General features: G+C 46.9%; 3 protein-coding genes across 3 annotated transcripts; all 3 read right to left on the reverse strand.

Moving 5' to 3' along the window:
• Window positions 1–955: 955 nt before the first annotated feature.
• Window positions 956–1,740, reverse strand: LOC124651766 (basic blue protein-like). Its single transcript, XM_047190804.1, has 2 exons — window positions 1,520–1,740; window positions 956–1,429 (listed from the first exon to the last, which is right to left on the reverse strand). Exons 1-2 carry the CDS (start codon window positions 1,683–1,685, stop codon window positions 1,056–1,058), a joined length of 540 nt encoding a protein of 179 aa, XP_047046760.1. The 5' UTR covers window positions 1,686–1,740; the 3' UTR covers window positions 956–1,055.
• Window positions 1,741–3,218: 1,478 nt separating this feature from the next.
• On the reverse strand, window positions 3,219–3,958 carry LOC124657485 (basic blue protein-like). The gene is made up of 3 exons (XM_047196030.1): window positions 3,796–3,958; window positions 3,467–3,694; window positions 3,219–3,361 (listed from the first exon to the last, which is right to left on the reverse strand). Exons 1-3 carry the CDS (start codon window positions 3,956–3,958, stop codon window positions 3,219–3,221), a joined length of 534 nt encoding a protein of 177 aa, XP_047051986.1.
• A 16,927-nt stretch (window positions 3,959–20,885) lies between these two features.
• Window positions 20,886–21,819, reverse strand: LOC124657486 (basic blue protein-like). The gene is made up of 3 exons (XM_047196031.1): window positions 21,657–21,819; window positions 21,307–21,550; window positions 20,886–21,012 (listed from the first exon to the last, which is right to left on the reverse strand). Exons 1-3 carry the CDS (start codon window positions 21,817–21,819, stop codon window positions 20,886–20,888), a joined length of 534 nt encoding a protein of 177 aa, XP_047051987.1.
• Between the last annotated feature and the right edge of the window lie 3,120 nt (window positions 21,820–24,939).

The following is a 24,939-nucleotide window of genomic DNA, read 5'->3' on the forward strand; positions in this document are numbered from 1 at the left end:
TATATTTCAGGACACACGCGGAAATTTCGTTGAAATTTTAGTTCCCGAATAATGCTCTTTGGTAAAACTGTAATTAATAGTACTAGCTTTGTCTGATGATCTTATGGTGAAATGAGCACCGGGTCAGGTTGAGGGTGCGATTGACAAATGATATACGGAGTATATACCGAGGGTAACTAGTTACTAGTGTGGTTCTTGAGGCCTAAATCTCAGGCTGAAACGTGTAGTTTCTCTGTGGAGCCCTGCTATACGTACGATCATCCGTGTACGGTTCTTGTACGATCAGCCTATCAGCAAGCTCACTTCACGCGGCGAACAAGACCGTGTGACTTTGCTATTTGTCTGCTCCTACTCAGAATTAAAGCCGACCAATCTACACCACCAAGTCTAAGATCAAGTCGTGTTCTTTCTTTTCGTCTTCTTCCTTCCTGACGGTTGTCATCGTTGCCGCTGCTATCGTCACCTTGGTAGTCGCCGCCTCCCCACGATTTGAACTTATGGTTTTCTATTATCTCAATGATCATGTGTTAGATGAACTCGTGGAGTCCTGCTCCCGTGCTCTCCCTAAGTGAAGTTGAGGATTATTTTTTATTTTTTTTCGCGTTGGGTCAACCGATTCAGCCCATGTATACTTGTCTGTATTGATACGGTATATATGCGTCTTGAAAAAAAAACAAGAGATCACATGAGCGGTTAAGATCTAATTCGCCTAAGTCCCCTCCCACCTCCTGCATGCCTTCTGTTTTGAAACTCTAGTGCGGACGCATCGATCAGCGTGGTGGGGTTAGGGTTGATCTTCCTCTCGGCTGGGATCTGCCATCGGAGGACGGAATCGCTACACGTGCCGGCCGTCTCCGCCGTCGCCGTTGATCAACCAGATTCACGAGTCCATCGACCCATAAACACGAGATCGGTGAACCGTACTTCCGCTCTTCAATTTGACTATTTACGGGCTACGAGAGATGCTATTAACTGACAAAAAAAATCGACAAAAAAAATCAACACCAAACTGAGAAGAGGATGCAAAGTCAAAGGTGTGATCCATTCCATCACCGTCACGACAGCAAGCCAAACCACAACCCGATGACAGCAAGGCAGGAAATCCCCGCCACGTCCGGCCACGCCAGCCTCCCGGACAACGAGGCACGGGAGCTCGGCGGCGGCGGCGCGGGCGTCGGCAACGCCGGCGGGGGAGGCGGGGGAGGAGGAGGAGGCGGTGGCGCGCCCACGGCGACGGTGAACTTCATGCCGCCGAGGCAGTGCCCCGTGATGTTGCAGAGGAAGTAGTAGTCCCCCGGCGCGGCGAGGTCGGCGACGTCGCTCCCCGACGCCCACATGCGCAGCGTCTGCCCCGGCGCCGGCTCGCACGTCCGGAACGCGTCCTGCGTCACCTGGTACACGTCGTGCTGCCCCGGCACGTAGTTGAACGCTGCACACCGGCCGGCCGGCCGCAGCGTCAAGGCGACTGAAAGCATATCCTGGATAGTATAGGGGATTGACTAGAACTGCACCGACGTACCGAGCGTGTCGCCGGCGGTGAAGTTGTACTTCTGCGACCAAGCGAGGTAGTTGGGGCCGATGGTCCACCCACCGGAGTCGCCCACCGCGTACTCCGTCGCGCCGGCGTCCCGTGGAGCCGCTGCCGCGGCCGCAAGGAGAAGCAGTAGGATGGCGGTGGCGGCCATGATTGGCGCGCGGGGACTTGCTAGCTAAGAGGCGTGTGTGCGTAGGGGGGCGACGACTATGGACTTTCTGAGTCCGAGATATGTTTTCGCAGAAGTTAGGTGGTGTACTTCCATCAGGTGCCTTTGCAAGTTGCAACCTCCAAGTCTCCAACCGATTGGCTTGGTCGTTATCACTCACTTGCCAACATGTCTGGCTTAATTATGCTTTTCCTTGGAAAGAAAAAACAGTACCCGATTATTATCTTGCATATTATGCAAAAATATGGCAATTTGGATTCCAATACTGTATGTTTTCACGGGAGGTGGTGTTTTAATTCGCTGATAGGTCTATATGCACCTATTATTAAAATGCATCAAAAAACAAATATGTAAAAAAAAGTCGGAGTAAACTTTCGCTTGCACATCCAGACATTCTATGTTCATAATCAAGTTTTTAGAAAAAAAAACATTTTATGTGACCTGTGTAAAAAAAGATAAAAAAATATGTCACGTAAATAGACATGTTAGAGCATCAAAATTTGTTTTTTTACACGAGACATATAAAATGTTATTTTTCCCATAAACTTGTGTACGGACATAAAATATCTTGATGTGCGTGTGGAATTTTATTTCAGAATTCTTATCATTCAAAATTATTTTTTCACACAAGGGGTTCATATGCACCCGCGTGCTAAAATGAATTTCCTGTAGAAGATACACTAAGACCATCCACTATGTATGTAAAAAGCGATTCATTTTGGCTTTGGAACCGGTTCGATACATAGTAGAGCATGGATACATCCTGTCTGACAAAAAAAGCGACTCAACTTCTTGATTCGGTTCATTGCAATTAAATAATGGTATTTCCAACGATATGATCATGCATGGGCAGAAAATGGTAGGTCCATCCAAGCCAAAGGATTAGAAAGGGAGTAAAAGAACATTACTTTATCTAAGCTGGACCCCATTGCTAGACTTTGATGCGGTTCTACACATAGTGGGAATTGGAGATCGATTCAAACTCTGACAACGTTTCAGAATGAACCGGCACCACATTGTACATGGCCTAACTTCGACCTACTTGCATCTATATATACCCAAGCGACAACAATCACTCCAACATGTCGGTTGACCTGCAGTGACTTCAACAACAAAGGATAATCCCTTGATACATAGTAACTGTCCAGATTTCAGTTTAAATTACTAGAACATATTTGAACTAAAACTCCAACCCTTGTTATAGATCGAAGGGAGTACATAAATACAAGAAGCCCATCCCGAAACTATCCCGAAGCCTGCGGGAAGCAGCCCGACTTGCACGCAGCAAAGAAAAAAAGGCCCATGGATAACAACTGCACAAGCCTTTGCGTACGGATGTGCCCTGTGACTTCACTTCACAGCACAAGCACCCATATCAGATGGCTGTACCATCGACTGAGATTTATTCTCAGGTGACCGGAATTTAGCAAATCCGTTTTTTCAACCGACCAAAAACTCAACACCAAACTGGGAATAAGGTAAGACGATGCAAAGTCAACTCTCGGACCTATTCCATCAACTCCAGCATGGAAAGATAATCCACAACCCGGTCACAGCGAGACATGAAATACCCGCCACGTCGAGCCGGCCTTGCAACGACGCGCCGGAGCTCGGCGGTAGAGGCGCGGGCGTTGGCAAGGCTGTCGGGGGAGGAGGGGGAGGCAGAGGCGAGGGTGGCGTGGCCACGGCGTCTGGGCTCGGCGGCGGCGGCGGCGGCAACACCGGCGTGGGAGGTGGCAGAAATGGAGGCGTGGGTGGCGACGACGGAGGAGGCGGGGGCGGCGTGGCCACGGAAACGGAGATCTTCATGCCGCCGAAGCAGTGTCCGGGGGCGTTGCAGAGGAAGTAGTAGTCCCCCGGCGCTGCGAGTTCGACGACGTCGCTCCCGGACGCCCACATGCGCACCGTCTGCCCCGCCGCCGGCTGGCACGTCCGGAACGCGTCCTGCGTCACCTGGTACACATCGTGCAGCACCGGCACGTAGTTGAACGCTACAACGACCAGTGGATATATTGATGATTTTTTACAGGTTGTCACCCCGTGCTGGATCGACTAGGTAGACACAGAGAATTGCACCGGCGTGCTGACGTACCGAGCGTGTCGCCGGCGTTTAAGTTGTACTGCTGTGACCAGGCGTCGTAGTTGGGGCCGATGGTCCACCCATCGGAGTCGCCCACAGTGTACTCTGTCGCGCCGCCGTGGCGTGGAGACGCGGCGGCAAGGAGAAGCAGTATGATCATGGCGGTGGCGGCCATGATTCGCTGGGACTGCTAGCTAGGGGCGACGACTTTGGACTTTTGGGGCATGTTTTATAGGTTGCTTTCGCATCCCGGGATAGCTGCAAGTTGCAACGTTGGCTTGGTCGTTATCGCTCACTTCACCTGCATGGCTTAAGTAAGGTTGCTTTTTTTCTCTCTCTCGAAAATAAGAAACAGTACGTATGAGATTATGGTCTTGCATATGCACAAATAGGAAAATTTGGATTCAAACAAGCTATTATTAAATTACTAGGATTTTAATCCATAGAGCGTTTCCGTTAAGCCTAACTTAGACTCAAATGGTTACAATCATCATACTTTTTTTGTGTGTTTATTCTGATTGTGCACCTTTATATGTTCGAGTTTCATATGTTTTGCCGTAAGATCTCAGAACCAGTAGAAATCATCTTTCCTGACTTACTCATAGAGAAGCTAATATATTTTCAAGCTTAAACTATATCATTCTCATTTCCGATAAACTTAGCAACTAATCATATTGCTTTAGAAAAAAAGATAAGTTTAAACTCAAGATTAATGTGCCTATTCCCCCCACCCCCCAACATTTTACAAAACTTACAAATATGTTTGTTGATACTAGTATTTAGAAAATGCGTGCACACAAGCCTTGTTGGCTGCATATCCAAAGAATGTTGGGATGGTGGTCCAAATTTTGAGTCCGGGGACCAGTTTAGTATTTTCAACCTCGCGTAACACGTACTTCTTACCAAGTGTGAGCCTTTTGTTTCTTTAGTTCGAAACATTCTAGAAGTCCAACTAAATAAGTAAAGTAACATAGGAATTATAATTTCATGTAGCATGCTAAATCATACTGTAAACTGAAAATGCAAGAATGCGTAACATAACTTACCTGCTGGTTGCATCGCAAAATAAAATGTGGACACTTTTCTAAATAGCATCTATATGCCATGGTTATCATAGAAATAAAATTAAAATTTATACGAGATTCGGCTCAATAAAAATATGCGTTGAAATTGCATACACAATGGACACCGGAAATAATTCCTACAAAACAAAATAGGTCCTGTAATAAAAATTAAGGGACACAATTTTTCAAAAATCATATATAATTCCTTCAAACAAAGAATTACATGACTATCACAAATCATTTATCTACTTACATTTATCTCTTCCAATCCAAATGATGATGAAAAATAAACTAATCTTTGTTTCATTTGAAATCCATAAGTTTGGAGTTGGGTATTTGACAAGACCCTTGTCAAATAGAAGGGATGGTGCAATATCACCCACATGATCGTTTTTTTAAAGCAGGAGAGGAGGGCTAGGCTATTTCATGTGAAGGCTTGTGCCATATTGTTATCTAACATTTTCCGAACATAATTGTAGAGAAAAAGGTATATGAATACACCCATAGTTCCAAGCTATTATTCTGGAGAGTTGAAAATGGTTCTTCAATTCCTGCATCACGGCTTTTAGAGCGCTTGGAGCTTAGAGGTGGCTACCTGACAAGTAGAAGTGGAGCAAGATGAGAAGACCATTGGGTTAACTCTATCTCTCATGGTCTAATATTTTAATAATGATCAATCATAAAGAATAGCCTATGAAGGTTTGATGAATCTCAACCCAAATGTTGTGTATTTGTGTACATGCTTTACCCCTGCTAGTAAGCGGCTCTGGATGAGAGGCTCACACACATTTGGAAAGTTGTGTTGGCGAATACGTTCTGGAAGTTTAGAAGCAAAGTGTTGGAAATTAGCTAAACATTTGTTAGATTGTACATCGAGCTTCATCCATGTTTGGAGAATTCTCAACCCAAAAGCATATGTTACAAAGTTTTCTGTTGATTCCCATCCGTTACATGTTCTATAGAAAACAAAAGATTTCACTTTTCTGCTATGAATCAACGGAGGAGAGAGCGCCGTGCTAGAGCGGTGTCCATCATCCCCATGACATTTTTCTGGGTCGCTATCTACCATTCCACGTGTAATTTTGTGTGAGCGACCAACCTAACATTTGGATCTTATCTGCATTAATCTCCCAATACAATATCTACATCGTAAATGTTGAGTGCCGGGAAAGCAAACATCGTCATTGTAGAATACACAAGCCACACCCGCCCAAAACACGTCACTGTAGAATACACACGCCACACCAGCCCAAAACACGTACGTTGTACTCCACTTTTTCTTCTGAAATTAATAATAGAGATATATTTCTTATATCCAAAAAAATACTTTAGAGCACCAAAATGAATTTTTTTGGCAGTGATGCAAAGTTATCTGATACCTAAACGCAGATAATTGTAGCAATCTTATACCCAACGGTTTTCACAATATCGCAATATCATACAACTCCTTAACATTATACAACTCCCAATATTGAATTAAAAAAATGCATGAATCACCAAGCCAGACATCTTGCCACAATTTCCACCATTATCATTGCCAATCTTCCATCTATGTATATATAGTACATCTTAGAGAAAAACATTTTGGTCCTTAGGAAGATGTATATTTGTAACAGAATTATTTTCGTTCTAGCCAATGTAACATAATCTAAAATATATCTCTTGCTTCATCAAACTTAAAAAACAAAATACTAGCAATCCAGTAAAAACAGATTGAACTCCTTAGTTCTCCATAGACAAACATTGTTTTTCTAGCAACCTAGCCCCCAGATTGTGCTATGATGGTGTGTGTGAGCTGCCAATCTGGGCCATGTCACCAAGAACATAGTTTATAGGTAGTAAGCAACTCCGTTTCTTTCTTTATTTTTCTCCCCGCCATAGCTAGAACCTGCGTTTTCGAAGCACAAGTTATCAAATTATACTTACCATATGGCCAGTTCCACGGAGCCATCGTCCCTACACCGATCGATCACACAGTGTCTAGGTGGCGCTGAGAATTATCATGCATGCATCGTCTGTGCTAGATCTTGCAGACGCAATGACGAACTGCTTTGAGCTTGCCTCGGTACGACCTTCCGGGTGATCGATCTTACTGAATGATCTAATGACAATCGTCGCTCACTCTGTGAGTCACATGCATGCACCACCCCATTGATCAAATGACAATCTGGTTATGTTAGGAAATTAACCATTCCATTCGCCCCCACCATTATATTGTCTCTGGCTCTGCTAGCAGCTGCTCCACATCTAGTCTTGGTGCATGCAAGAAAACAGAACTCTCCTCGATAGATGGCTAAACCAACACGACTTGCATCGGAGCAGGCTATGACAGTATGACCGCCCGAGCCGGCCGGCCGCTCCGGCTCTTGCACCGTTTCTGCCGATCTACAGTCCAATGTCCTAAGAAATTCTGATCAGCTGCACGCCGGGAACTGGACTTCGATCCAGAGCAGTGTGTGGGTCTTGCTGCTGCCCGACCAAATCTCAAATCAAACAATCACAGCTCAAAATTCACTAGATCGAATGATCGAATCGCGCTCACGTGCGCGCGGCTATGAATAGTTAATTGCAAGGACTGCATGCACGCGCGCGCGGCGCCGCACAGAGTAGGCGAGCTACCCCACCAAATCCAGGGCTGGAGCCGATCTGATCACGGCGGAGATCGTACATAAGCAGAGGCGCCGTCGACCGACCGAGAAATCGAGCCAGATCCAGCCCAGGCGCCCGTCCAGCTACATACACGGTACAGACTATAACTAAAAAACAGTTCAGAATTCAGAACCCGCCATGGATGAACAGGGACAGAGCTCCAACCAAAGCAAGTCTTATTGAGAAGATGAAGCTTTTACAAGCGAGATCGATGGCGACTCCTCTACGGCCAGGAGGAAGGAGAGAGGACTGCGAGCTCAAACTACGAGCTACCCCCCAGCAATTACGATAATTACAAGGAGATTCCTCACTCTATACACCTCGTCGTCTACTTCTTCTTGTTCTTCCGGCCGGTGCGCCCTCCAGTTTCCTCCGTCGCGGCATAGATCTCCACGATCAGCCGGTAGCGCCTCACCCTGCGCTGCCTCCCGGCAACCTCGTGCTCTTCATCCTCCTCCCAGTCCACGCAACCGCCCAGGGCTACGACCGGGGCCGCCGCCGGCGGGGCATCCACAGAGCGCGAGGAGTAGGAGCCGCCGGAACCCACGGGGGCCCGCCGGGCGGCGCCCGGGGTGCCCGAGGACGCGCTGCTCTCGCTGAGTTGGATGAGCTGCTCCGCCACCTCGAGCTCACACGCCGTGAAGGCCTCGACCGCCAGCGCACCCTTGATCTTGGGCACCGGCGCCGGCGCCGGAGCCATCTTCGCCCTCGCCGGCTGCGCCTCGCGCTGCAGGGCTTTGATGGTGATAGGTGGATGGGTTGCCGTGGACGCGCCTTGGCTAATTCTGCCTCTCCTCTCTTTTCCCCTTCTCATTTCCCTTTTTGCCTCTCAGGTTGGGTTTTTATTATAAGCAAAGGGGGAAAAGGCTGGTTTATATCTATTTATTTATTTTATTTACTCATCTTGCTATTTAAGGAAATATTTAATAGTTCTATCGAGTTGGATTTCATAAATATTGAAACATTAATGTTACATGTTCACGCGGAGACGCACTACAATTATTGTATAGATACACTTAGACCTATTTTTGTTATCCATCTCCGGAGGCTCCCACCTAAGCTAGCGAAAAACCTGCCGATCTCCTCCTAGGGCCGTTGTCGGCGCCGGGGATGGCTGACATGCCCAGCTGGCGAAGACAGGGGTTGAGAGCGGGTGGACCCTGTAGGTGTCCTACGGGCGGAGTGGGCCATCGTCGAGGAGGCACAATTGGAAAGTGGGAACAACGCGATCAGGGAGATGTATTCAGTTTTGCAGGGATGCCGTCCATCGAGGCTCTTCAAGCTCGCGGTGGCGCCCAGACTCATGTGGTCGACCTCCTCAAGGCAGAGCTATGGCGAGGAATGGGTGCAACACCCTCCCCTGTGGTGGCTTTAGCCTCTGGTCTATGATGACAGTGGATTCCGACGAATAGCAGAGATTTACTCATCTGGTGACGCGACCTGGTCTTTGGTGTCTTACCTTCTACCCGTCTTTGAGATGCCCGTGGCGGATTTGGGATTCAAACTCTGGTCAGTCTGACAATGGCGATGCCCGTGGACATCGTTACCTTTTTTAAGGAGACATTGTTGGGACTCTCCTTCCCCGCATAGATGTTCTAGGGATATTCCCTTGATCTGGGTCTCGAGTATCGGACGACAAACACTTTTGGTGTCATTCTCCCTCTTGGGGGCGTCGATTTGGAACAAGTTCTGGCTAGAGGGGTCTAGTCTCCCTCGAGCGCATCTCTGGGTATGTGATGTTCTTGGTTCCTAGTTGGTGGAGGGGTTTTGTTATTTTCAGGATATAAGGCCATGTTGACATGATCTTCACCCATTGTTGTGTGTAGGAAACGAGTGGGTCCAACCATTCACTCTAAAGTTCGATTCGCTTCGGGTTTTGTGATATATGTTCTTTCTCAGTCGTTTGTTGAATAATTAATAAATAAAGGAGTATGCATGTATCTCTTCGATGCAAACACCCAGAGGCCATACTCTAGTTCGAAAAGAAGTCGTAAATGACATAGTTTTTTCTTGCAACTACAACTACAACTAATTTCACTCACATCAAAGATCGAACCCATCTGCGGACCCTGCAGTTACCCACCATTTGCATGCACGGTTTTGCACGGTTGGTCAGATGTTGTTAGGTGAGATATGTAGGTTACTGATCAGTTTATCTACCGGTGCACTACTACGCTTCGTTTATGACCGTCTATACAACTTGTGGAGCATCGAGACCTATTTATGGAGGTATAGCTAATTTTGCATTGACATTTTTACAAACCAATAAATAAAAGAAGATAATGATACGAGTAGTACATAATACCACACATTATATATAGATCTAGTATCATATACTACTTCCTCTATTCCGATGAATAATGCATCCTCATTTGATGTGTTTTTCTTTGATCGAGAATTACTCTAAATATATAACAATTGTTGGTATAAAATTAGCATCATTACCATGGACGGAGCACCTTGTTGGTATAACTATTGCAAATGTTTTTCTAGGCTAACTCTGCATCGCATGTCTCCTAGAGTTTTACTAATTTCCAATCTAGCACAAGGGAGAAACGAGAAAGCGGCCTCAATTTTCTACATCAGTTGTCTGTCTGACGAGATGGGCCTGCTGAGTAATGTCCCAATCTAGTAAAATTAGTTTTTTTTTAATGTACGATGATCAACTGATTCTTAATGTTTTTTTTTTCTACTTTCTGGCCATCGGTGGATCTTGGGCCTAGTCCTCTTGCGGTTAAAAATTGAAATATAAATTCTCAGTATGTCAATTCTATGCAAATTCAGGAAACGGATCTTTGAAATTTTATAAACGTCTACAAAATGAAACAAATATATTATGAAAATATATTTTATAGTGAATCTGATACGGTAGTATTGATTTGGCACCGTAAATGTTTATAGAATATTTTTTATAACATTCATCAAATTTAAATGTTGACTATTCACTAAATTTATAGGTCTTATTCATTGAAACGGAGAATATTAATTAAGTGCATTTTCCCTATAAAAAGATTTTAAGTGCATTTGAAGGCATGAAAATCGTTAGTTGCCTGTTACAAATAGCTTTGAAATTAGCAAAAGTTTCAGATAAAGTATTGAATTTCGCCCCCTCTTTACATTTGGTCACGCTCCGCCACTGATCATTACCCAATTTTTTCAGTCAAAATTCATCCACGGAATGGATGTAGTAGATTGATATGCGTGTTACTACTGATTTGCTTCGATGTGACTAGTCTTATCGATCCCTGGTTTCATGTGGAGTTCCGAAGTATACCTGTTGCCAAGAATGGCATTGCTACTCTAAAATAAAATGGCATTGCTTATCGAACGCAACAGCCCTTGGCTTCCACTAAGCTTTCCCGTATCAGCAACAAAAGAAAAGCCTTTCATCAGCAAGAAAGCAAGCTGCCGGCTTCGCCGTCTCATTCGTAACTGAATGTCATCCACGCGCAATGGCATTCTGTGTGTGCGGCCATGTCGAGATTGTGCTGCTTAGAGCATCTCCAGTCGCGTCCCCCAAACCGTCCCCCAAACCGCGCCGGATCGAGCGTTTGGGGGACGCGTTTTGTTCGTGCCGCGTTTGGGGGACGTCGCTCCCCAGCCGCGTCCCCCAAACGCCGCCCCCAAACATTAAAAGTATTTTTTTGGCTAGAAAGAAACTATTTAATAATATTCAAATCGGCTGAACATAAACAAATTATATATAAAACTTCGAAAAAATATAATTAAATACATATAAACTATCTACTTCTTCTTCTTCGCTGATGGCCCTGCCTCGTCGTCGTCATCGCGGTGGCGCTTCCTGCTCGTCACCTCTTCCGAAGAGGCGGTGTCGGCGCTCGACGCGTCGTCGTCGCCGGTGCTCGTCGGCTGCGCCTTGGCCTTGGCCTTGGCCTTGGCCTTGGCGGCCTTGGCCTTGGCGGCCTTGGCCTTGGCAGCCTTCGCCTTGGCCGCCTTCGCCTTCGCACGGGCCACCGCCGCCGCCGCGGCCTCGCTCTCTTCTTCCTCCTCCTCCCAGCCCAGCCATTCCTCCTCGCTGTCAACTGGCGGCGGGGAATCGTCGCCGCTGCTCGGAGTCCTGGCTTTGTCCCACCAATGGCGCCAGCCAGCAGGCTTTCCCTCGCTGGAGGTGTCGGACGGGAGCTGGGAGATGTAGCTCATCGTCGCTGGAGGTGTCGGATGGAGGCTTGGATGAATGACGGCGTACGTACGGGTCTTATTGAGCGCGGATGAACGGCGGCGCAGAAGTCGAAGAGAGCAGCGGTTGCTCTTCCGAGGAGTCGGCGCTCCATTCCGGCGGGGTTGCGCGTCGTCGACGCGGTTGCCAATGCGACGATTCCGCTTCCTGTCAACTGCACCGTCTCTACGTATGTGGCGGTTGAGCGTCCGAGCCGCTGACGGGTCGGCCCCGCGCCTCCTCGCCTCTCATTTCGTTGTGTCCGGCGTGCCCGGTGCGTCCCCTGTGGGACGGGGACGGGCTCGGGACGCCGGACACCGTATCGGGCCGCGCCGGACAAAAAAGGCCTTTGGGGCGCGCGGCTGGGAACGTTTTTTTGTCCGGCGCGCCCCAAATCCCTTTGGGGGACGGTTTGTGGGACGGGGAGCGCTCGGGGAGTCATGACGAAACGAAAGCGCGGGAAACGCCGAGAAAACTTTCCGCGCGGCTGGTGGCCCCGACTTGTCGGCGAGAAAGTCCGATCGTCGTCCTCGTCGCACCGTCTTCCGCGCGCTATAAAAGCCTGCCACCGGTCAGTCTTCGCCGGACACGTAGCTTCCACGCGGAGTTAATGCCGTCATCTCGGTTTCACGTGCGTCGCCCTCTATTTATCGCGGAACTACCGAGTCTGGCCGCATTCACCACGTCGTCTCCCTGTTCTCACACCATCTCTCTTCCCCAATCTCATCGAGCGAGAGCTAGCGGCGATCAATGGCGAACAACGGCTTCGGCTGCCGCTCTCTCCACCAATGGGATGGGCGGCTCCTACACGCGGCGGCTACCCCGCACCGGCAGACTTCCGCGCGCCCGGAGGCTGGCGACTCAGCGCGGGCAGCGTCCCGATCCCGCCGCCGCCGATCGGTCGCGCCGCCCTGGAAGCGAAGATCGACGCGGTGCTCGTCAACCTCAGTGACGAGCAGCGCGCGGAGGAGCGCTTCTTCCCGGAGAACTACGAAGAGTGGACGAAGTTCTTCCGGCGAAGGTACGTGCGCAAACTCGCCCAGTACGACGGACCTCCTCCTCCTCCCGCTAGGAACAACGTCGTCGGCCGCCGCCGCTGGTGGGGCGCGCCTAGCTGCACCCTCGAGAATGTGCTCGCGCACATCGAGGGTGGGAATTCCCTCGTTCTGGGATGCCGCCGCCGGTGGCACCTACGGTGTCGCGTCGGCACGGTTGCTCCTGGATGCCGCGAAGGATGGCGCCGTCCTCCTCCTCGTCTAGGTCGAGGTCGGCGTCCAGGTCCGGCGGATCGGCTCCTCCGCCTTCGACACCGGCCTTCGTCAAGAAGGAGCCGGCGTCTCCACCGCCGACCAGAGGGCGCAGCAGCGGAGCCCGCGTCATCCGCGACCAACCTTCTTCTCCCTCGCGCGGCCGTAAGAGGAAGTCATCTAAGAAGGAGGCCGCCGCCGCGTCCCAGCTCGCCGAGGAGGGGGCTAAGCGTGCTGAGGATGTCGCGGTGGCGGAGGCGATCGCCAGGTCGCTCAACAACCTCGTCCCCGCCGACAACGCGCTCCCCACCGACGCCGCGCTCGACTGGTCCAGGCGGGACTAGGAGCGGCATGAGGCAGAGCAGCAGCGCCGCCTGCTGGACTTGGCTGCCGCGCGGCAATGCGCCGCTGCACCAGCCACCGCAATGAACGTCGCGCCCAAGCCCGTGCCGCTGATCAAGCTCGAGGAGAGCAGCAACGATGACCTCTACCGGCCGACGCCGCCACGCGGCGACCCTGGTGCTGGCTCAAGCCGTTGGTACGAGGCTCCGCCGGCCGAGGACGCCGGCAACTTGAGCGACGACGATGGCGGCGACTACACGGCCTTCTACCGCCATTTCGGCATGTAGAAGGCCGTTTTCAATTTTAGTTTATGTTTCCATCTAGCCGAATTCAAATATATGTACCAATTCGGCCTATATATGTACGAACTTGCCTATATATGTTAAAAAATCTTTAAATTCCCCTTATATTTAAACAAATTTCGCCTTGTTTTGTCTGAACTCGCCGTTATTTGTTAAAACTTTTCATCCATCCTGGATTCGCCGCTGGAAAAATGGGTCTTCCAGACAAAAATTACATCCATCCGGCGCTAAATAGCGCCGGATTTCAGCCTGGGGAGCCTCAACGGCTGGAGATGCTCTTAGCCCTGATGTAGATTAATCCCGTGTGCAGTGATCAGGTAAAATGGCCATGCATTCATACTTTATTTAGAAATAGTTCTAATCTGATTTTGCCACCCTCATGTGCTTTTACTCTCACAAAATCTTAGAATAACAGAAATTAAATAAAATTAAGAAACTGACGCGCTGGTCTGTGTTTCAGTGTGTACGCACCCCTGATGTAGATTAATCCCGTCTGCAGTGATCAGCTAAAATGGCCATGCATTCCTACTGTATTTAGAAATAGTTCTATTCTGATTTTGCTACTTTGCGTTCAACTTTCCTAGACAAGATAATGGAATGTACTTTCTCCATTTGGGTTTACATGTCTTGCATGTATTTCTAGATCGTTAATTTTTCAAATATAATATAAAATAAATAACATAAAATTTATACCATTAGAAAATATAAATCTCGGTTTCTAGTGATATATGTTTTATAATATATATATCATGTATTATGTTGATTAAATTGATGATCTAGAGATATGCCTCGACCTATAAACCTAGACGGGTGAGTAGCATAAATTGTATTGGGAATGTGCCAGCCATCATCTCTCTTCTATTTAATTTCTTTTTTTGACAACTTCTTCTATTTAATTTCTCCACCTCCAATACGATAAGTGCATATAAAAATTAGAAGACAACGTGTTGAATGTTAGTATTTGGTTTGATTCCCGTGTGATGGGACAAAAACCTTTTTTCCTATTTTAAAGTGCATCAAAAAAGAGAATTACACTCTTTTCTGCATATTTTGAAACTAAACACCTACATATTTGTCTCAATGCATTGGACCCGTGTGTGCGTTTAAACTTTAACCACTAATTTGATCAATAAAACATGTGTCACTTGGTCTACTAAAAATATTATCATTGAAAACTTTTGTCGAAGTATGAATTCAGTGTAGAACAAGCAGTCCATATTTTGATGTTATATCAATTGGCAACCTTAAACCTTGAAAAGCGAGTGCGCTGAGGGAGGGAGAGAGTATCATTTAGGGTGTGACTATTTCTCAGCCGACTGAGAAATAACTTCGTTTTCAGTCAGATGATATCATCAAATCTTAGTTGCAACTTATGATTAGCATGAATCATAATATAGATCAAATGGTGTAGGATCTAACTGAGCACTAGTTTTCAGCTAGCTGGAAACTAGCAAATCCCGTATCAATTAAAACCCAACAAGAATGTCCAAGATATGTTAGAAAGTTCTTTTCAGAACACGGTTGCATACGTCTAGAACTCGAGATTAAAAACAAATATTCAGAGCAACAATGGTACTGGCTTGTGCAGCGCACGACAAGATCATTGCCGTGTGGATGCAAGCAAACAGTACGAACGCGCTACGTACGTTACGCGCTGCTGTATTCTTTGGGTTGTCCAACTCCACATCATCAGGATCATGAGTCAGCTTCTATCTTGTCAAACATGAAGACCTCGCATTAGTGATCGCACACGCCGGCCGGGACCGCAACTCCATCGCGTGCGTGCGTGCGCGCTTTCCGAAAAGAAACGTACAGGGGGAGAAGCTGGATATTTGAATTCGAATTCAAATCGCAGAAGAGGGAAACGCGAGCGGAAATGCATTTGTAGAGTGACGAGCTCCGATATCTCTGGAGGTCCCTGAAGACTAGATTCAAACTCGAAATTCAGAAATGTGGAGGCGCCAGCCAGCCAGCTGCTTCCTGTCGAAGCAAAGCTGTGTAATGCTTGTCCTCTTCCGTTTCGTCTCTGAAAATATTGGTGGCTAGCTGCTAGCTACGACCACGACGGACAGGCGTATTTACACAAAAGCCATTCTACACTAAACTTTGTCTCTCTAGTAGTGGTCTCCGCCGTACCTCGTCGCCCCCTCCGACGAGGAGGACCCGAACCTGTGGTCGTCGCCGTGGTGGTGGTGCCTCTTCCGCTTCTTCTTCTTGTTCGCCCCGGAGCTGGAGGCGGAGGCGGATGTCAGCGGGCTCGTGGCGGCGTAGAGGTCGGACAGAAGGCGGTACCTCTTCCTGGCCCTCATGTCCAGCTCCGTCGACACGGCCGGCTCCTTGACGACGACCCGCTTCTCCGCCTCCGCGTCGAGGTCCTCCAGGCACGGGTTCGCCGACCTCCGCGACGAGCACGTGGTGGCCGACGACGAGTCAGCCGCTGCTGCCTGGTCGTCCCGTCGGGCTCCGGGGACGCTCAGCTGCAGGAGCAGGTCCGCGGCCGCCAGCTCAGCCGCCGTGAAGAGGCCCCCGAGCCAAAGCTCCAGGTCCTCCAGCCCTCGGCCGACGGCGAGCGAGGACATGGCTGAGCAGTGGCCGGGCCGATCGGTTGCTCCGCGAGAGAGGACCAGATTTTTTGGGGGTTCTCTCAGTTACCCACTGGGTGGTGGATGGATGCGGCCGGAAATGAAAACGTGAGGGAGACGTGGGGTGCACGCGCGGCGACTTTATAGCGGCCGGGGAGGGAACCGGGTCAGGCGGTGTCGGGCCCGTGCGAGACGTTGGTGCCGTGGGGCCTTGGGCACTGCTGCGTGGGCCCGTGAGGCTGTCTCGTGGGGTCTGGGTGGTGGACAGACGGATTGGTCGCTCGCGTGGACACGTGATCGTTGGGGCGTTGCGTGTGAGCTGGAACGGTGGATGGGTGTTGTGATATTTTCAGTGATAATAACGGATTATTCTTGTTGATCGTTACAGGTCGATTTTAAAAATACTCCTAGATCCTAGCACTACCACCGGCCTATTTAGTCCTTCCCAAGTTTCCATCTAAAGATCATTTTGTATCCAGGATTCATTCCATTTCGAGTTCAAACTTCTAGCAGAAATCCATTCGATTTGGATTGAGATTCCAATACCACACTACATGTTTGGCTGCCACACAGATTTGTAAATGAACTGAATTCCATATGGAATTGCTACATGATAGAATTCCATTTGGGGTATATGTGAGCATGAGATGAGTTGCAGCACTTTATTTTTCATAACCTTTTAAACTCGGAACGCACAAATTCATGTACTAAAACATAGATTAGCATGCACAACTACAAAAGGCAAGGGACATGGAGAAGCAATGTATCGGAAAAGAGCAGGGAGACGCTGGCGAGGTCATGGTCGGAAGGAGAAAGGAGGCAGGGCTAACCACCTTGACGAGCTCCATTGTCGCCAAGGTTCAAAAAAAGCGTTAAGTGTAATTTGTGCGGTAGCCTTCCGCTCAGAACTTATGTGATTTATGCGTGCTTTAAGCGGTGCTTAAGTATTGCTGACTTAGTCAACGGCGTGACCCAAAACTAGGCGAAACCAGGAGGCCCTACGCTTCGCGCATAAGCACGCTTAAGCGTCCAGTTTTTTCCGCTTTCCTGAACCTTGATTGTCGCTGATTGGATGTAGAAGCGATGTTTGTCGTTGCACGCGCTGACCCGACATAGGAGGAGGGAACCGACGCGGATGGTTTCGGCGTTGTTGTTGTTGGTGCTGCGACGAAGCTAGGGCTCACGGGACAGATCGACGTCGTCGGGCTCAGTGGCGCAGCGGGAGGGTGAGCAGGCGGCACACAACCGATGTCTTCACCTACCAGGCATGTTGACTGCGACTGCATAGCCTTACCCGATGTCCTCCCATGTTGGTTGTGATCCCTCATATACCGATCAACGTCGATCGAGTTTTTTAATTCTAACAATATACGCGAGCCTACGACTCCCGTAGACACTCAGAGACTACTGACGTGTGTATACGTTATTGGGTAATCACTATTGCATACCAGGGTGTGTTCCAACTAAAGGCTCATGAAGCCCATGGCACAGCAAGCGACCGGAGCCTAAGAACTTGGCGTGCAACACAAGGACAAGCCCATACAAAAACCATTTTGGTCTTAGTATGGATAGAGGATCTTCCTATTACTATTCCACTCTCAACTATGAATTGATTTGATAGATCCGATATTCATAATATTGAATTGATTCAGTATTATCAGAATGCAAGCCCTACCCTTGAATTTACAGGATACCCCTTTTTCCTCTCCATGGGATTACATCCCGAGTTATTGTGAAAATAAAAAATAAAGAGGTTATGGAAGTCAATATTCTCGCATTTATTGCTACTGCACTGTTCATTCTAATTCCTACTGCTTTTTTACTTATTATTTATGTAAAAACAGTCAGCCAAAATGATTAATTGGAATTCTAATTAATCATTGAAGACATCCAAAAAGGGATTAAATAAAAAAAATCCAAGTCTTAAATGAAAGGATCTGGTTGAAATCTTAAAGTGTGGTAGAAAGAACTACATATAGTTTTTTCTACGACACTTTAGAGTTTTTCATTTTTATATTATATTATCGAACATGTAACCTACCCGGAGTCCTGAGACTTGGCCTCCTATAAAAGTACTAGGAAGAATCGATGGGGAGGAGGATTTCACATCAGACAGTATAGAGCACATTATAGTGATGCATGTAAAATGCATACATGAACTTTGTCCTTCTACATACTGAATTCCCACGTATTTGCAACATGTATGATGATAATACCATGTTTTACATTGATTTATGGGGATTTACCAATGATCTCCTTTATTTAGTTTATAACTTCCATCTCCCCTTTGGACTCCGACTTCGTGATAGAAAAATAGGAACTTCTGCTTTTTTTCGTCCAATTCCGAGAATATTTCCAGAACAACTTTTCTAGAAATACAAAACAATAGAATGTTTCCAGAACAATTCCGAAAAATAACTTGCCTTATATGAATGTTATTATGCGGACCATTCCGAACCTCCTCGTGATGTACTGGATCTCATCCGAGACTCTGAACAATATTCGGTCTCCATCTCATATTTCATACCTACTAAGCAACATCAAATCTTAAGCGTGTTACCCTACGGTTCGTGAACTAAGCGGATATGATCGAGACACATCTCCGATCAATAACCAATAGCGGAACCTAGATATCCATAATGGCTCCCACATATTCAACGATGACTTCGTGAATGAATGAACTATTAACATATGATACTGATTCCCTTTGTCGCGTGATACTTTACTTTCCGAAGTTCAATTCGATCATCGGTATCTCTATACCTAGTTCGACCTCGTTACCGATAAGTACTCGTTACTCGTACCGTGGCATGTCATCCCTTGTGACCTAGTCAAATGCTTGCAAGCTAATTGAATGACATTCCACCAAGAGGGCCCGGAGTATATCTATCCGTCATCAGGATGGACAAATCACACTCTTGATCCATGCGCTTCAACTCATACTTTCAGAATACTTAATCTCATCTTTATAACCATCCATTTACGAAATGACGTTTGATGTAATCAAAGCATCCATCCGGTGTAAGTGATTTACACAATCTCATGGTCGGAGGATTAGGTTACTATGTATCGATAAGCTTATAGCAAGATGAACTTCATGAATTGATCTTATGCTATGCTTACAATGGGTGTGTGTCCATTACAACATTCACCTAATGACATAACCTTGTTATTAACAATATCCAATGTTCATGATCAGGAAACCATGATCATCTATTAATCAACAAGCTAGTTTAACAAGACACTTACTAGGGACTCTTTTATGTTTACAAAACACACAAATATAAATATTTCCGGTTAATACAATTATAGCATGGGATGCAAACATTTATCATAAACACAAAGATATAATAATAACCACTTTATTATTGCCTCTTGGGCATATCTCCAACAGAATTTTATTTCCAAAAATTTTGGCATTTAAAATTATTTTCTTACACAACAGATTCATATGCATCTAGGTGCCAAAATGAATTTCCCATAGAAGATACACTAACTTTGGCCCACTTGTGCCTCTAGACTAACGTGCGATTTCCCTTTATGAGCTATGAAATGATTTTTTTTTTAAGCAGCGTGAAAATGAGTAAACTTAGCTGCGAGAACACACTGGATCTTTTTCAGATAGGGGTGCGGGAGACATGAAGGAGTACCAACGGAAAAAAAGCCCGGAATGATTCTTCTCTATATCTAAAGCTTTCACATCTATACCCGGGCGACAACAATCTCTCCAACATGTCCGTAGACCTGCATGGACTTCAACAAAAAAAGATAATCCCTCTGAATCCCTCTGATACATAGTAAATGGTTCCCTCGTTTTGTTTCTGCTAGCAGAAACGTGCAAATTGCTGGGCTGACTGCAATCTGTTGGGCTATTTGTAAACTGCGAAATAGAGCTTGTTTTGAGAAAATATATAATCAAATCTCCTAATGAGCTAATCAGTTTTTATGCCGTCTTTATGAATTACTGGGCAGGTCTACATAACCCATCTGATGTACAAAACATCAAAGATGGTGCTGATAGTCTTCTCTGTCTTGCGGCTGCTGCTACATCATCGACAATAGAGAGGCGATCTACTGGGATAAATCTTCGCATAACTGATGAGAAGATGGCAGATCCTGATGGGGATAACATGGAGACCGATGATGCTGATGCTTAACCTGCTCCTGCTGATATTGCTGATGCAGATACTGGTTCCCCTTCCTACTTTTGAGATAGACTTTATCGCTGATAGCGTGGTGGTGCTGGCGCTTGCTGTTGGTGGCGTTCGATTTGTTGGCTAGATGGTTTGGTTACTGGTGATAAGTTGTATATATTTCATCTGTCATGTAATCTCTCTGAAAACACTAGCAGTAGGCGGTGATCCCCCTCCTGCATTTCCTTTATATTTGCTACCAGAGCAACTGTTGTTTTCGTTATCTCCTGATAATGAAAATCGATCCTACGATTCGGTTGCTTGGAAAAAAAAACCCTCTTTATGGATCGAAGGGAGTACATAAATACAAGAAGCCCATCCCAAAAATAGCCTGCGGCCTGAAGGAACCAATCTGACTTGCACGTACGGGCCGTGCGCCCTGTGACTTCACAACACAATCGCCCATATCGATGGCTGTACCATCGACCGAGATTTATTCTCAGGCGACCGGAAATTAGCAAATCCGTTTTTTAAACCGACCAAAAACTCAACACCAAACTCGGAATAAGATACGACGATGCAAAGTAAACGCTCGGACCTATTCCATCAACTCCAGCACGGAAAGCTAATCCACAACCCGGTCACAGCGAGACATGAAATTCCCGCCACGTCGAGCCGTCCGTGCAACGACGCGCGGGAGCTCGGCGGTAGAGGCGTGGGCGTTGGCAACGCCAGGGACGGAGACAAGGGGGGACGAGGGGGGGCTCAGCCCCCCCTATGGTTTGGATTTTATGAAGAATACTGCTCACTAGAACTGTAATTTCTTGCTGATTTAGCTTACTCTGCCCCCCTCATGAAATTTACAACACTATTTTGCCCCCCTCAAAGTTGAAAGCTGGCTCCATCCCTGGGCAACGCTGTCGGGGGAAGAGGCGAAGGCGGGAGCGGCGCGGCCACGGCCACAGGGCTCGGCGGCGGCGGCAGCGTGGGCGGCTGCAACGTCGGCATGGGAGGCGGCGGAAATGGAGGCGGGGGTGACGGCGACGGAGGAGGCGGGGGCGTCGTGGCCACGGAAACGGAGAACTTCATGCCGCCGAAGCAGTGTCCGGGGGCGTTGCAGAGGAAGTAGTAGTCCCCCGGCGCTGCGAGGTCGACGACGTCGCTCCCCGACGCCCACATGCGCACCGTCTGCCCCGCCGCCGGCTGGCACGTCCGGAATGCGTCCTGGGTCACCTGGTAAACGTCGTGCAGCACCGGCACGTAGTTGAACGCTGCAACGACCAGTAGATATGTCGATGAGTTACACGTTGTCATCTCGTGCTGGATCGAGATCGACTCTAGCTAGACACAGAGAGTTGCAGCGGCGTACGAACGTACCGAGCGTGTCGCCGGCGCTGAAGTTGTACTGCTGCGACCAGGCGTCGTAGTTGGGGCCGATGGCCCACCCATCGGAGTCGCCCACCGTGTACTCTGTCGCGCCGCCGTCGCGTGGAGACGCGGCGGCAAGGAGAAGCAGTATGATCATGGCGGTGGCGGCCATGATTCGCTGGGACTAGCTAGCTAGGGGGCGACGACTTTGGACTTCTTGGGCATGTTTTATAGGTTGCTTTTGCATCCCGGGATAGCTGCAAGTTGCAACGTTGGCTTGGTCGTTATCGCTCATTTCACCTGCATGGCTTAATTAAGGTTGCTTTTTTTTTCTCTCTCTTGAAAATAAGAAACAGTATGAGATTATGGTCTTGCATATGCACAAATAGGAAAATTTGGATTCAAACATGCTATTTTTAAGTTAATAGGATTTTAATCCAGAGCGTTTTCCGTTAAGCGTAACTTAGACTCAAATGGTTACGATCATCATACTTTTTGTGTGTGTTTGTTTTGATTGTGCACCTTTCTATGTTCGAGTTTCATATGTTTTCCCGTAAGATCTCAATACCAGTAGAAATCATCTTTCATGACTTACTCATAGAGAAGCTAATATATTTTAAAGCTTAAACTATATCATTCTCATTTCCGATAAACTTAGCAACTAATCATATTGCTTTAGAAAAAAGATAAGTTTAAACTCAAGATTAATGCGCCTATCCCCCCCCCCCCCACACACACACATTTTACAAAACTTACAAATATGTTTCTTGATAGTATTTAGAAAATGCGTGCACACAAGCCTTGTTGGCTGCATATCGAAAGAATGTTGGGATGGTGGTCCAAATTTTGAGTCCAGGGACCAGTTTAGTATTTTCGACCTCGCGTAACACGTACTTCTTACCAAGTGTGAGCCTTTTGTTTCTTTAGTTCGAAACATTCTAGAAGTCCAACTAAATAAGTAAAGTAACATAGGAATTATAATTTCATGTAGCATGCTAAATCATATTGTAAACTGAAAATGCAAGAATGTGTAACATAACTTACCTGCTGGTTGCATCGCAAAATAAAATGTGGACACTTTTCTAAATAGCATCTATATGCCATGGTTGTCATAAAAATAAAATAAAAATTTATAGGAGATTCGGCTCAATAAAAATATGCGTTGAAATTGCATACACAATGGACACCGGAAATAATTCCTACAAAACAAAATAGGTCCTGTAATTAAAATTAAGGGACACAATTTTTCAAAAATCATATATAATTCCTTCAAACGAATAATTACATGACTATCACAAATCATTTATCTACTTACATTTACCTACTTACATTTATCTCTTCCAATCCAAATGATGATGAAAAATAAACTAATCGTTGTTTCATTAGAAATCCATAAGTTTGGAGTGGGGTATATGACAAGACCCTTGTCAAATAGAAGGGATGGTGCAATATCACCCACATGATCATTTTTTAAAGCAGGAGAGGAGGGCTAGGCTATTCCATGTGAAGGCTTGTGCCATATTGTTATCTAACATTTTTTCAACATAATTGTGGAGAAAAAGGTATATGAATACACCCATAGTTCCAAGCTATTATCCTGGAGAGTTGAAAATGGCTCTTCAATTCCTGCATCACGGCTTTTAGAGCAGTTGGAGCTTAGAGGTGGCTGTTAGATGTATATATTTGTACATTTTAGTTTCCCCATATGTTAGGGGGCGTTCTGCATATGTACACATGTACATGTACTATATATTGTGGCCTTTGGCCTCCTGGTAATACAACAAGCATATTGCCCTAACATGGTATCAGAGCTAATTTTGGTCCTATTTTTCTAGTCCGCGCGGTGCCTTGGCTTGTTCCGCCGCCGCTCTTCGCCCTTGGCCAGCCGCTGCCTCGTCTTCCCCGCCGGCCGCCGCCCCGTCGCCCCTGCCGGCCACCTCTCCCTCGCCGGCCGCCGCCTCGTCTCCCCCGCCTCTCCCGCCGGCCGTCGCCCTGCCGGCCGCCTCTTCCTGTCCTCTGTCGGCCGCTCCTCTCCCGTGCCAGCCACCTCTCCCGCCGCTGCCGCCCCGGTCGCCGCCCGGCCGTCCCCGTCCCCGCCGCCTGCTGCTGCCGCCGCCGCCCGCTCTGCCCCGTCGCCCCGCCCCGTTATGCCGCGTCGCACCGCCTGGTGCTGCTTCGATCTGTTTCTGCTTCATCCGTTGACTTCGATCTGAAAAAAAAACAGTGGCTACCTGACAAGTAGAAGTGGAGCAAGATGAGAAGACCATTGGGTTAACTCTATATCTCATGGTCTAATATTTTAATAATGATCAATCATAAAGAATAACCTATGAAGGTTTGATGAATCTCAACCCAAATGTTGTGTATTTGTGTACATGCTTTACCCCTGCTAGTAAGCGGCTCTGGATGAGAGGCTCACACACATTTGGAAAGTTGTGTTGGCGAATACGTTCTGGAAGTTTAGAAGCAAAGTGTTGGAAATTAGCTAAACATTTGTTAGATTGTCCATCGAGCTTCATCCATGCATGTTTGGAGAATTCTCAACCCAAAAGCATATGTTACAAAGTTTTCTGTTGATTCCCATCCGTTACATGTTCTATAGAAAACAAAAGATTTCACTTTTCTGCTATGAATCAACGGAGGAGAGAACGCCGTGCTAGAGCGGTGTCCATCATCCCCATGACATTTTTCTGGGTCGCTATCTACCATTCCACGTGTAATTTTGTGTGAGCGACCAACCTAACATTTGGATCTTATCTGCATTAATCTCCCAATACAATATCTACATCGTAAATGTTGAGTGCCGGGAAAGCAAGCATCGTCATTGTAGAATATAGAAGCCACACCCGCCCAAAACACGTCACTGTAGAATACACATGCCACACCAGCCCAAAACACGTACGTTGTACTCCACTTTTTCTTCTGAAATTAATAATAGAGATATATTTCTTGTATCCAAAAAAATACTTTAGAGCACCAAACTGATTTTTTTTGGCCGTGATGCAAAGTTATCTGATACCTAAACGCAGATAATTCTAGCAATCTTATACCCAACGGTTTTCACAATATCGCAATATCATACAACTCCTTAACATTATACAACTCCCAATATTGAATTAAAAAAATGCATGAATCACCAAGCCAGACATCTTGCTACAATTTCCACCATTATCATTGCCAATCTTCCATCTATGTATATATAGTACATCTTAGAGAAAAACATTTTGGTCCTTAGGAAGATGTATATTTGTAACAGAATTATTTTCATTCTAGCCAATGTAACACAATCTAA

This window comes from Lolium rigidum, chromosome 5, assembly GCF_022539505.1.
Source record: "Lolium rigidum isolate FL_2022 chromosome 5, APGP_CSIRO_Lrig_0.1, whole genome shotgun sequence".
In the NCBI taxonomy this organism is placed as follows: Eukaryota; Viridiplantae; Streptophyta; class Magnoliopsida; order Poales; family Poaceae; genus Lolium; species Lolium rigidum.

Excerpts from the sequence above, each read along its gene's own strand:
- LOC124651766 (XM_047190804.1), bottom strand. The coding sequence starts at position 1,685 with ATGGCCGCCACCGCCATCCTACTGCTTCTCCTTGCGGCCGCGGCAGCG. Across the intron at positions 1,430-1,519 it reads CACCGCCGGCGACACGCTCG|CGTTCAACTACGTGCCGGGG; the intron begins GTACGTCGGTGC and ends GCCGGTGTGCAG.
- LOC124657485 (XM_047196030.1), bottom strand. The coding sequence starts at position 3,958 with ATGGCCGCCACCGCCATGATCATACTGCTTCTCCTTGCCGCCGCGTCT. Across the intron at positions 3,695-3,795 it reads AAACGCCGGCGACACGCTCG|CGTTCAACTACGTGCCGGTG; the intron begins GTACGTCAGCAC and ends TGGTCGTTGTAG. Across the intron at positions 3,362-3,466 it reads GCCGCCCCCGCCTCCTCCGT|CCCCTCCTCCCCCGACAGCC; the intron begins CGTCGCCACCCA and ends CGCCTCTGCCTC.
- LOC124657486 (XM_047196031.1), bottom strand. The coding sequence starts at position 21,819 with ATGGCCGCCACCGCCATGATCATACTGCTTCTCCTTGCCGCCGCGTCT. Across the intron at positions 21,551-21,656 it reads CAGCGCCGGCGACACGCTCG|CGTTCAACTACGTGCCGGTG; the intron begins GTACGTTCGTAC and ends TGGTCGTTGCAG. Across the intron at positions 21,013-21,306 it reads CCGTCGCCGTCACCCCCGCC|GGCGTTGCCAACGCCCACGC; the intron begins TCCATTTCCGCC and ends GTCTCCGTCCCT.